General features: G+C 34.9%; 1 protein-coding gene across 3 annotated transcripts in view; it reads left to right on the top strand.

The window, feature by feature from the left end:
• The window catches only part of COG6 (component of oligomeric golgi complex 6), an 87,242-nt gene that overhangs the window by 33,747 nt on the left and 39,621 nt on the right, over nucleotides 1–13,874 (top strand). For all 3 annotated transcript variants that reach the window (XM_029936835.1, XM_029936834.1, XM_029936836.1), the window contains exon 13: nucleotides 1,579–1,696. In XM_029936835.1, the coding sequence (XP_029792695.1) occupies nucleotides 1,579–1,696 (118 nt within the window). The remainder of the gene's footprint in view (nucleotides 1–1,578; nucleotides 1,697–13,874) is intronic.

Here is a 13,874-nt window from a genome sequence, read left to right as displayed (position 1 = left end):
TTATAATTGATCTCATGATTTGTGAATTTAAGTTCCGCATCGGGCTCTCTGCTGACAGCACAAACCCTACTTGGAATTCTCTCTTCCTCCCTCTTTGCCCATCCCCAACTCACTCACTCATTCTCTCAAAATAAATAAATAAACATTAATAAAAATTTAAAATACCAGCTTCTGTTTGTATCCATTCAGTTTTTTTCCCCTGTTGCTTGGTATATTATGCTATTCAGAGGCTTACTTATTTTTACTGTATGCATAGGCATGTGTGGGAATTTCTTTGCATTTATTTTGGTGTTTAGCTTATAATATTTTTAACTGAAAAACTTTCTTTTATTAAAACATATGTATTATGCTACCTGTTTAGGAATTTGCTTTTATTTTGCTGTTTATATATTTTTTAACTGTTAATTTGCTTTGCCTACATTACCTATGTAAGAATTCATTCCAGTTTGTTTTAGTGTCAGAATATATTGACGTTTATGGTATTAGTCATGTGCAGTACATCAGTTTTCTGTAAATTTGCTGTATTTTTTGCTTACTATCTAATGGTATTTATTAATGCCATTATATTTGTTTTCAACAATCTAAATTTCTTTTAGGAATAGTAAGATGGTATTGTGTCATTAGAAATTAGGGTTCCTACTGGATTATGGTATATTTTCACATCAGCAAAATACTTTTCTCCTAATTTTTAAATGACTTTGAGTACATGAAGTAAGAGAATAAAATTGGGAATTGTTTTATATACATGGTTGTCTTACATTCTGGGAAAAATGAGAAATTCCTTAGATAGGTCTAAGAAATATCCTTATAAATAGCAAATTGAGGAATATAGAGTGTGCTAATAATTAAATACTTTAAAATATTACCTGATTTTTCATAATTAGTCTAAATATACTGCTATTTAGGCAGTCATGTAAAAATTGAAAAATTTTATAATTTATATATGAGGTCAGAGTTTTTTATTTTTACTTACCTTTTTTTAATGTTTACTTATTTTTGAGAGAGAGACAGAGCACAAGTGGGGGAGGGGCAGAAAGAGAAAGAGACACAGAATCCAAAGCAGGCTCCAGGCTCTGCACTGTCAACATGAAGCCCAATGCAGGCCCCAAACTCATGAACCACAAGATCATGACCCGAGCCGAAGGAGGACACTTAACCGACTGAGCCACCCAGGCTTACACTTCTGGTGTAAGATTTTTTAATTGAAAGAATAAATCAGTGTTAATAAAATTTAAATATTTTATAAATAGTTATCAGTGGAATGGCTTTCTTCAAATTAAAATTAAGTCTTGGATAATCAAGACATGCGTTCGCCATAATGGAGAAAAATGGAGAAATTTGCATCTTATAAGTGTCTGTTTTTCTAAAAGAGATTGTGAAACACTGAAAACATTTGTTTATCACCTAAGTAAAAAACTGTCATTTGTGTATGAAACTAAAGTTGTTGTTTTTAATTCTCAGCTTATATTCTCCATACACTCTTTTATTTAAATCTAGATACTTTAAGTGAATTATACTCAGTTAAAGAACTCATGGTTTTAGCCTTGTTTTGCAACCTGAAATGTTCTTTGCTTTTAGTGGCATTGTTGGGAATAGTGGAACTACATTATTGACTACCATTGAAGAGATGCATTTGCTAAGCAAAAAAATATTCTTCAGTAGCTTGAGTCTTCATGCAAGTAAATTAATGGATAAGGTATGTTTGAAACATGCAATTCTTAAACTATGTGAATATGAGTTTTCCACATTTAAAAGTGTTGTTTTACTGTTTTTACATTGGTAATTTTTTCCCATTCCATACAGTGTTCTTTTGAGTTCTTCCTGTGAACAACTCAATTTATTTTGAGATGGCTTTACTGGATCTGAGTTTATAGACTGGGTTCCTGGAACAGTATAACATTGAGTCATAATTGGAGGTAGAATCTCAAGCCTTAGTTTCACTACCAGTTTTCTATAACCAAAAGTTTGTAATTAAAGAAAACTTACTATATTTAGGTCAGGGCTAAGATGACATACAGATTGGAAAACTGGAACTCTTACTAAATGTTTTTTTCTAAACAGGTTGCTTATATTTTTACTCTCTGATGGTCCAGCTTTGTCCTTAAGAAATTTATGCTCCTTTGAGTTATATACTGCAATTAATTATGAAAATAAACAAGATAATAAAAAAACTCCCCCCCCAACAAATGAATCAACACAACAAAAATTTGAAAGAGTCCCAAGAGCTAATATTTTCAGTTGACCAGTGTGTGGTGGTAAGACCTTAAGGAAGGAATGGGTTTATAATAAGCAAACCCTTCTTTATTTTTATTTTATTATTAAGAACTCAAGTCTTTTAAGGATGCATCACAATCACTGTACTAGCTTTTTTTTTTTTTCTTTTAATCATACCACTCTGATAGTCTGGCCATATTAGACGCAAATTTGTAATATAGTATAGAATAGTTAGTAGCATTACAATCCAGAGTTACCTGGTCAGTTTTTACATTCCCAAGCTCAGAGAAGCTTAGGAGTCTGACCCCCTATATGACTCAAATTCTTTTGGAAGAGCACCATGAATTTATGGACCTGGACCCATTTGTATTTTTTCTGTTGCATGTATTTTTGTTTATACAAGTTTACTAGCATCCGTTCTTTTTTTTTTAAGATTTTATTTATTTATTTAATTTTATTGAAAAAAATTTTTATCGTCAAGTCCGTTAACATACAGCGTTCTTGGCTCCAGGAATAGATTCCCATGATTCATCACTCTCATACAAAACCCAGTGCTCATCCCAACAAGTGCCCTCCTCAGTGCCCATCACCCATTTTCCCCACCCCTATCAACCATATTTGTTCTCTGAATTTAAGAGTCTCTTATGGGGGCGCCTGGGTGGCTCAGTCGGTTAAGCATCTGGCTTCGGCTCAGGTCATAATCTCACGGTTAGTGGGTTTGAGCCCTGCGTCGGGTTCTGTGCTGACAGCTAGCTCAGAGCCTGGAGCCTGCTTTGGATTCTGTGTCTCCCTCTCTTTCTGACCCTCCCATGCTCATGCTATCTCTCTCTGTCTCTCGAAAATAAATTTAAAAAATGTTAAGAGTCTCTTATGGTTTGCCTCCCTCTTTGTATCTTACTTTTCCTTCCCTTCTCCTATGGTCATCTGTTAAGTTTCTCAGATTCCAATATATGAGTGAAAGCCTATATCTGCCTTTCTCTGACAGTTCTGGTTATGTATATGTTTACATGAGTTCTTACTTAAACAGAAATTGTTAAAAATAATTCATGTATACTGTGAACATGAATGAGCATGTGCTAACTGATGAGAGTACAGTGGCAAACAAGATTGGTTGGCCTCCGGTTGCATCTCCTTTAGTGGAAAATAGTTAAATTATTAGTGGTTGCTATAGAACCACAGGTTTTATGAAAGACATATGCTTGAGGTGCAATGCTAGCACAAAAGGAGAAGGAGCTTTACAGAGAGGGAAATTTAAGACTTAAACTTTGAAGGATTTGGAATGTAGATAGGTAGAAAAGGGAGTAGACAGAGGCCATTCTAAGTAGGGGAAACAAAAAGAATACGTAAGAACACAAGCTGTGAGTCACTAGTAAACAAATACTTCATTTATTAAAAAAAATCACCTGGGGAGCGCCTGGGGGGGCTCAGTTGGTTAAGCATCCAACTTCACTCAGCTCAGGTCATGATCTCATGGTTTGTGAGTTCGAACCTTGCATTGGGCTTTCTGTTGTCAGCACAGAGTCCACTTCGGATTCTCTGTCCCCCTCTCTCTTTGCCTCTTCCCCGCTGGTTCTCTTTCTCTCAAAAAAAATAAATAAAATTAAAAAAAAATCATTTGGAAAGTGACGTAGCATGTAGGTAGAGAGACGGTGCAGACAGCAAGATATGGGAGTATCAAGGTAGTTTTTTTGAAATGATGATCTAAGGTAGAGACTCTAGGAAGGGCCATGAAGGAACACATTCTTAAGGGGGAAAGGTAAATCTTCAAAATTTGGTGACTGATTGAATATGGGCACATGAGAGGGAGGAACCTAAAATAATTCGTATGTTACCAACCTGGGAATATTGATATCAGTCACAAGTATCTATAACATGTAAAATTTATAGGCTAAAGATTATATTGCTTACGTTAATTAGACAGGATACTTGAGTGACATATCCTGTTGTAATTTGTCTAATCTAGTTGGGAGCTATATATTTGGGTTTAGAGAGTTGAATCCATGGATTTGGATGAGGTCCCTAGGAATCCTGTTTAATAAGAGCAGAATTTGCAGACACACAGTCTTGGGAAACCCTAACGTTTAAGAGAAGAAAAGAAGCCCACCATGGTAGGATGCTGAGGGAGGATGAAAGGAGAGGCAGGAGAAAGGTGAGGAAAGGCACTATCAGAAAAGGCAAGAGAACAAAGTTTCAAGAAGGAGGACATGGTTAATGACAGGTATTGTATAAGGAGTTCTAGTAAAAAAGGACAGTAGATTTGTTATCATGGACAATGTACAGTGACCTGTGACTTACTGAGAACAATGCTAGCTGTGGTAAGGACAGGGACCAGATTGCAGTATGTGGAAAAGTGCATGGATGTGTGTATTACCCAAAGTTTGACCAGTTGGAAAACGTGGGCTAAAGACTGAAAATATAATATAATAAGCATTCATATTTTTGAAATTTTAAAAGGGAACAACAAAACAAAATGTTAAAAGGAAAGATGGAATTAAATTTCAATGATAAATTAGGAACGGGAAAAATTGATTTTTTGAGATCAACAAAATGGACAACCTTCTGGCAATTCATTAACCAATGAAAAAAGAGAATTACAAATTATTGTATCAGAAATTTGAGCTGTTAACCAGAGATAAGAACTAAAATTTATTAGAAAATACCATATTAAAATGTAACACTCTTACACTAAAATAAAATGAAAATCTGAATTAAGAGAGTGATTTTAAGACAATCTAAGTTGACAAAAAAGGTAAAAAATGAAGTAGAAAACTTGAATATGCCTGGCAAGGGAAGAAAAATTATTAAAGACCATGCTGGTAGGCTTAGTTCAGATTATACAAATAGCTTCATTCACACCTATGAACAGATAATTATCCAGACACAGGAAAATATAGAAGACTTCCCAGTTCATTTTAGGTGTTGTCACACTGACATAAAAGCCTTTCAGAGACAGTACAAAAGTAAAAATCGCAAATCAGTCACTTTAAATTAAAAAAAAAAAGTTAAAAATATTATGATGCCAAATCCAGCATTATGTTCAAAACAAGTATGAGTTATTTGCAGAAATACAAGATTGTTTCAGTGTTAGAAAATACATTAAATATCTCAGTGTTAAATAAGAAAACTTTATATTATCATGAAAATTGATCAAATTGTTGGAGGAAGAATCTTAGTAAATAAGAAAGTAAAATTTCTTCTTTAACCATATGAAGATAAGGTAAGCTAACAGCCCACATAATTAACACAGAAGCACTACCAGTATATTCTCATTCAAGAAAGAACAAGACAAGAATGCTCGCCAATCACATTTGTAAATAATAGACCAGATTAAAAAATCAGAGGTATAAGTTACTTCAAAGGAGATATTAGGTTATTCACAGATGCTATGATTATCTACTTCAAACACCCAAGAAAATTAATTGAAAAGTTTTAGAACTAGTAAATGTATTTAGAAACTTATTTGGTGACAAGATCAATATACAACAATAATTTTCAGGGAAGGTGGTGAAGTTGGAAGCACCAGTAATCTGTCTCTCTCCCCAGACAAAAATTGCACTGACAGAATCTGTCTAATGTCATTATTTTCGAATTCTAGAATTGAAAGCTTGCAATTTCTAGATGAAGGCTTGGAGAGTAAGTTGCGATCCGTTGTGATAACTTTTGGTCAATTTGAACTTAGCACAGTAGCAACAGTCTGTCTTCTACCCCCAGGCATGTGACAGGCAGCTGTGCACTTGTTCCTGGGCCACACTGTACACATCTTGTTGGGCCAGGGTGGGCAAAAAGATCACTGTCCTCCAACAAATCTCAAGGGAATCTGTGCTCTGATCACAAAGGTACAAAGACGGGCACCATTGATTTTGCATTCCCCCATTGTTACAAAACCTCCTCAGGCACAGTGACTTCCTGGGAGTTTCAATGGCCAGTGAATTTTTTCCCCAATTCCCTTAAGTTTTCTTTTTTTCCCCTTTGGGAGCCATGCATTAAAGACTAAGAATTCAAAAGCAACTCTATACACAAGGATAAATAGAAAGTAACCACACATGTCCAGGGAAAGGTGTAGGTAGGCTCAGAAGAGAACTGAGAAAGTCCTTAAGGTTGTAGCTCAAGCTGATCCTTGGTACGGTGACTGCCTACTACAATTTAAAAAAACCAAAAACAGTAACAGGAAATGGCAAACCCAGGGGAAAAGGGAGAATCTCCTTTTCAGACTTAGCAAATTATTACATTGAAATGTTCAGTTTTCAATAAATCACAAAGTACACGAAGAAAGAAGAATGTATGGACCATTCATAGGAAAACATTAACAATAAAAACTATTTCTGATACACATGGCAGACCTACTAGGCAAAGACTTTAAAATAATTGTGTTAAAGATGCTCCAGAAATTAATGGAAGATGTGGAGATAGTTAAGAATAATGTGTGGACAAAATGAAACAATAAAGAGTTGGAAACCCTGAAAAGACACTGAGAATAAATTCTGGAGTTGAAAAGTACATTAACTGAAGTGAATAATTCACTCTAAAGATTCAGAGCACACATGGAACATTTTCTAGGATGGAAATAAGCTAGGCTACAAGAGAAATCTTAGCAAATTCAAAGAGACTTAAATCATATCAGCTATCTTCCGTGACCGCAATGATACGAAACTGAAATCAGTAACAAGAGGGAAACTGGAAAATTCAATATGGAAATTGAACAACACACTCCTGATCAACCAAAGGATCAAAAGAGAAATTAAAAGGGAAATAAAGTTTCTTGAGACAACTGAAAATGGAAATACTATATACCAGAAGTAGTGGGATACAGCAAAATCAGTTCTAAGAGGGAAGTCCATAGCAATAAACACTTATGTTAAGAAGCAAGGAAAAGCCCAAATTTACTCTACATCTTAGGGAACTATAGAAAGAACAAACTGAGCCCAAAGTTAACAGAAGGAAAGAGATAATAAAGATTAGAGCAGAAATAAATGAAATACAGAACAGGGAAACAATAGAAAGAATTAACTAAATTAAGAGTTCGTTCTTTGTAAAGATAAACAAAATGGGCAAACTATTAGGTAGACCAAGCAAAATAGAGGACTCAAATCAAAATTATAAACAAAAAAGGAGACATTTCAAACTGTTTTTTTGGGAGATTTTGAGAAGGACCAGTGTGAATTCTTTAAATGTTTGGTAAAATATAACAGTCATCTAGTCTTGGGCTTTTCTTTAAGATTTTTTAACTGATTTCACCTCTTTACTAGTAATTGTCTATTCAGATTTTCTGTTTCTCCTGAATTCAATATTGCAGGTTGCAGTCCTTCTGGGTTGTCCAGTTTGTTGGTATATAGTTGTACATAGTAGCCTCTTATGATGCTTTGTATATTTGTCGTATCAGTTGTAGTGAGCACAAATTAGTACAAACACACACACACAAATGGTTAAAATGGTTACATAAGTAAATAAGAAAGGAAAATAATTTTCCTATATGCCAGATCTCATGGGACTTGCTAAATATTACTTACGTGAATGACTAGTTCCCTTCATTCTGTGCTAGCTTATTATCTCTTGTACCCTTTTCATTTTACCATGCCTACTTTGCAGCCCTGAATTAAGCTTGTCAGTTTCTCTTTTGAACACTGACTGCGGACACTGCCAAAGAAAATGAGGTAGACACACAGACTGGATTCACTAAAATTCACCATTTCCAGCCTCAGTGAAGCCCACCATCATGGCAGTCCTACATCTGGTTAAGCAGCCATTCCTATTTACCTTTCATCTGTTTTCTCAAATCTGCTATGCTTTCTCCTGCTTAGACTGCCAGCCTTGCTAACATTGGGTAATGGCATTTTAAAATGCCTTTGCCGATATATGAGCAAAAAGTGTCATCATTTTTTTAAATTTGTATTTCAATGATTCTAGTGAGAATAAACATTGAAAATATGTTTACTGGCTGTTGGTGAGGTGCTTGTTCATATCCTTTGCCATTTTCCTACTAGGTTTTGTCTTATTTTCTGATACTCTTTATGCATTAGGAATGTTAACTGTCACTGTTATTACAGTTATTTTTTCCAGGTCATTATTTGCCCCTTACATTTGTGTGTAGTATTTTCTGGCCCATTACTTTTCATCTTTACATAGTAAAATCTGAAAGATTTTTTGTGTTTTTGTTTTTGTTGTTTTTCCCTTTGGTAGTATGTGTTGCTACAAAACTTCCCCACAACCAGAAAATACATTAGAATTTAATATATGATAGCATCCGTCAGTGGGACAATATTAGATTGTTTAATAAAGTTATTTAGATGCATGCATGTTCCTAGGCGTTTGTGTGGTTTCATTTTTATATCAAATTTTTAATCTACCGGAAGTTTATTCTTTTCCGTGCTGAGAAGGATTTTTTTATTTTTCCCAAATGGTTATCCATTTATTCTATTTTATTTTTACTCACTAAGTTCTTATGTATTTTCTCTTATAAAGTTAAAACAAAAGGTGCAAGAAAGTAAGAAAATAAAATGGATAATAAGGATGGCATACTTCAATTAAAACCTAGAACAAAATAGGGCATTACACAGGGGGAAGAGGAATTCATTGTAATTTGATTCTGTTTTTCTCAGATATGAATTGGGCTATATTTAGGGATATTTCAACATTAAATCGAGGTGGGAATATGATCCTGTTTACAGCTTACCTGTTGCTTACATTTGCAGCCGTTTCAGGGTTCTTTCAAGAATTATCCTTTCATTAAATTTTATATTAGTTATATTTTTTCTTATTCTGGATCTTATAAATCATTCACTTCTTTTAAAAATATTCTAGCCTATAAGGAAAACAACACTTACTCAGAATGGTCTTCATTAGCAAAGCACCCAGGTGGAAATTTTTGTTAATAAAATTTTAAGTATATGGTAAAACTATTAGGAAGAGTAGCCTTTAAAATAAAGAGATAGCCGGAAATGGGCTCTTTTAATATGATTCCTTCTGTGCCTTTAAAAGAACATATTTGGAAGCTAATTCTGTATTTGCTATAAGAAATACATTCCAAGGACAGCATTTTATTGACAGTTGTATCTTTTCCCTAACAAAGCAGTATGAAGCACTTGAGTATGAAGTCTGTGTGCTTCCTTCCTTCTCACCCGCTCTTGAAACTTTCACTGACTGCAAACCTAGCAGTGTCCACAGGGAGTACAATCTCCCTCGACTTACGACCGGGTTCTGTCCTAAAAGTGTTGTTGAGTTGAGAATGCATTTAATACACCTAACCCACAGAACATGCTGGCTCAGCCTGCCCTGTCTTACATTAGCCTGCAGTTGTGCAGAGTCGTCTAACACAAAACCTGTCCCAGAATTAAAGCATTGACTATGTCCTGCAATTTGCTGAACGTTGTGCTGAAAGTGAGACTGGCTGTAGGAGCGCAGAGTGGTTTTCAGTCGTGTGCTCTTGTGACCGCCTGGCTGACCGGGCGCTGCGGCTCACTTTCCTGCCCAGAGTCACAGGAGAGAAGGGCCCTGCGTGTTCATAGCCTGGGGAGGAAAATCCAAATTCAAAATGTGAAATACAGTGTATTGCTTTCACACTGTTGTAAAAATCAAAAATTCTAAGTTGAACCTTAAGTCAGGAACCGTTTATATGTATCTATGCTGCAAAATACACAAGGCCATAGTAATTTAAGACAGGAATTTGCCAAAATTCTTTTCAATATAGTGATACATGTGTCCTAAATGAAACCAAAATAAAATTAATAGTGGTCAGGGTTAATTTACCCAGACCTCTGGGAGAAAAAAAGTAAACGAAATTAAACTAAATGGTCATTTAAATAAATTGTGACTTAAATTCTAGAATTTAGTTTGTGTTTGGAATATTCTTCTACTGTTCGAAGTGTCATGTATGGACCAGAAGCTTTGACATCCCTTCTGAGCCTCTCAGTCATTCAGAAATCTTAGGTTTGCCTAGACCTGCTGAATCCGAATATGCCCTTGAAGATTCCCTGGTCATTCATACGCATGTTAAAGTTTGAGAAATGCTGTCCTACGTGGAGTTTGAGTCTTATGTTATTCCTTACAGATTGTGCTGCCAAGAAAACAGAAACAATATTCTCAGTTAAAATGCTTTTTAAATTTTAAATAAAATTATGTTAAATAAAAAGTTGTAATTATTTGAAAATGCAAATGTTAATTTGCATTTTAAGATTTATCTTGGGTATTTTTATCAACTTAAAAACTTTAATTCCATAAGTAAATACATAAGACAAGAGGGAATTTTTGGAGGTGATGGGTATGTTTTATGGCATTGAATTTGGAGATTTGAATACTCAAGGGACATGGGTGTAAACATGTCTCCAAACTCACCAAATTATATACGTTAAGTAAGTCCAGCTCTTTGTTACATCAATCATTCCTTTCAATAAAGTGGTTTTAAAAAACACTTTAGTTCTGTGTCAATTGCTAGAACATATATGCATGTAGACAGAGCAAAAGGAGTCTATATGTAAACTGCAGTAAGCTTGAAAATAGGAGGGTTTTTTTTTTGGTTGGTTTTATTTTTATTTTTGAAAGTAGATGAATGGCCTTCTAAGAAGCTATGGAACAGAAAGAAACATTAGAGGACTTTAAATGGAAGATATTTGAAAGAATAAAACTAAAGTTGACAGTGGAATAGTCTTAAAATGTTTTTTGTAATTTTTATGGTGCAGCCTTTTCATTTTCTTCTAAAAAAATCAGAGGAGCGCCTGGGTGGCTCAGTCTGTTAAGGGTCCGACTCTTGGTGTTTGCCTCAGGTCATGATCTCACGGTTTGTAAGATCAAGCCCAGTGTCGGGCTCCTAACCTGACCACATGGGGCCTGCTTGGCATTCTCTCTCCCTCTCCCTCTGCCCCTCCCCTGCTTACACACTCTCTCTCTTCAAATAAATAAACTTAAACAAAGAAAAGAAAAAAGAGCACCTAACTATAAAAGAGATGAAAAATGTCATGGTAAACAGTCACAGGAAGTACACTCTGTTTAGTTTCTAGTTGTATACATTTTTTTAGAAAAAGAGAGGGTCTACATAAGGGAAGGGAAACAAAAATAAGATAAAAACAAGGAGGGGGATAAACCATAAGAGACTTTTGAATATAGAGAACAAACAGGGTTGCTGGAGGGGCTTGTGGGTAGGGGGAGGGCTAAATGGGCAAGGGCCATTAAGGAAGACACCAGTTGGGGTGAGCACTGCGTGTTATATGTAGGGGATGAATCAGTAGAGGATTCGACTCCTGAAATCATTCTTGCACTATATGCTAACTAACTTCGATGTAAATTGTAAAAAAAAAAAAAAATTTTTTAAAAGAGAGGCTCTAATATATGAAATATTAAGTTTTCAGTAGACTAAATGTTTTCAAATGTAAAATTTTTATAGTTCAACTTTATCAATTGGAAAATGTACAAAACTTATGAATGTGTGCTTCATAAAGCTCTTTTGTACATTAAGTATCAATGGTCACGTCTATGAATTTTGGGTACTTTTATAATACATGGTTGATTCTCAATGTTTACATAATATAAATAAAAAGATCAAGTGAACTTTCTTTTTAAGTGGAGATGTAACTGATAGGACACGAATCTTACACATACAATTAGTTGAATATTTGTAGTTCTGTATACTTATTAATCTCCACCCAGAATAAAATATAAAATACTTCTAGCACCTCAGAAGGCTTATTTATGCCTTTTCTCAGTACCCCTAAGGCAAACCACTGTCTGACTTCTATTTCCTATTTTTGTGTGCACATAAATAGATACATACAGTTGAACTTTTTTGGATCTGACTCCTTTCAATTTAACATATTTGTAAGATTCACCCATGTTGTCTACAGTCTTTATTTTTCAGTTATTGTGTAATTTCAATTACAGAAATACACCACAATGTATTGACAGACACTTGGATTGTTTCCAATTCTTAGGTATTGTAAATAAGGATCCTATGAATATTCTTATACATGTCTTTTGGTGGATGTAAGTTTTCATTTCTCTCGTGTGTGTACATAGGAATAGAATATCTGAGTGGTAGGATTTATAGCATTAGTAGATACGGCCAGGCATTTTTTTAGTGTTTGTACCAATTTATTCCACCAGAAATGTGTGAGAATTTCGGTGGTTCCACTTCCTCTCCAGTACTGGATAGTGCTAATCTTTTCAATTTTAGCCATTGTGGAAATTGTGTGGTGGTATTTCATTTGTGATTTGCACTTTTCTGAAGACTAAAGATGTTGAACAGTTGTTTTTCATGTTTTTTGGTTGCTGGAAATAACTCTGTGAAGTGTCTTTTGAAGTCTCCTACCCAGTTTTTTATTGGGTTATCTGTATTTTTCTTATTGATTTGTAAGGTTTTTAAAAAATGTGTTCTGGATAAAAGGAAGCCTTACAAATATTTTCTCTCAATTTAACATGTCTTTTCACTCCCTCAGTGGTGTATTTTGATGAACAGAAGTTCTTCACTTTAATTTTGTTCTGTATCCTATTCATCTAATCTTTTCCTGCCCTTAGGTTATGAAGTTTCTAAGAAGCGTGGTTTCTTTAGCTTCCACATTTCAGTCTTTGGTCCATCCCAGATTAATTTTTGACTATACCATGAGGTAGTGATCAAGGTTAATTTTTTTTCCATATGAATATCTAATACATCAAGCACCAAAATCACAAGACCATGTATGTGTGGATTTGTTCTGTTCATGTTTATTCGTCTCCCATTGGTTTTATTTGTCTGTCCTCACGCCAGTGCCACACTGACCTGTATAATGTTTAACCATTAGAAATCCATCTCACATGGATGCAATTACACTGAAGTGACAGAAGGATATTAATTAGATACTTTCCTTCTTTAGAGTTTCTTTCCATTACTTTTACTACATTATTATAAAATTATATAATTTATCTGACAACTACCATAGTTTTCACTTCGCTCTTGAAGCATGATTCTGACCCATTGCTGATCTGGTATGTGTAAAGGTACTTCATGGAATGTCGGTTTGTTAAATGAAGTGAGTTCAAGTAGTACTTGTATCATTTTTCATTGGGTCTGATTAAGGCATGACTTTTGCTCTGAATTTGTGCAACTTTTACAGACCTTAACTCAAGGGAAGCAAAAGAGAATTCTCCTCAGCGGTCTCCTATTGGTGCATGAGATTTCTATCATTGGTCTTCTGTTTGATTGGCAATTGAAAAATGAAATTTTTGTTTTTGGTTTTTTATTCATTTTTTTAACAGTTTATTGTCAAATTGGTTTCCATATAACACCCAGTGCTTCTTCCCACAAGTGCCTGCCACCATGACCATCACTCCCTCCCTCCCTCCCCCTCCCCCTTCAGTCCATGGTTTGTTTTCAGTATTCAGTAGTCTCCCTTGATCTGTGTCCCTCACTCTCCCCTGCTCTTTTTCCCCCTTCTTCTCCCCATGGTCCCCTGCCAGGTCTCTCCTTTTAGACCTATGAGTGCAAACATATGGTATCTATCCTTCTCTGCTTGACTTATTTCGCTTAATATGACACCCTCAAGGTCCATCCACTTTGCTACAAATGGCCATATTTCATTCTTCCTCATTGCCATGTAATACTCCATTGTATATGTATATATATATATATATATATATACACACACCACATCTTGATCCATTCATCAGGTGATGGACATTTAGGCTCTTTCCATGATTTG

The sequence above is a fragment of the Suricata suricatta genome, chromosome 4, assembly GCF_006229205.1.
Source record: "Suricata suricatta isolate VVHF042 chromosome 4, meerkat_22Aug2017_6uvM2_HiC, whole genome shotgun sequence".
Taxonomy (NCBI): Eukaryota; Metazoa; Chordata; class Mammalia; order Carnivora; family Herpestidae; genus Suricata; species Suricata suricatta.
Note: the sequence above shows the minus strand (reverse complement) of the source record. Positions and strands in the feature narration are given on the sequence as shown.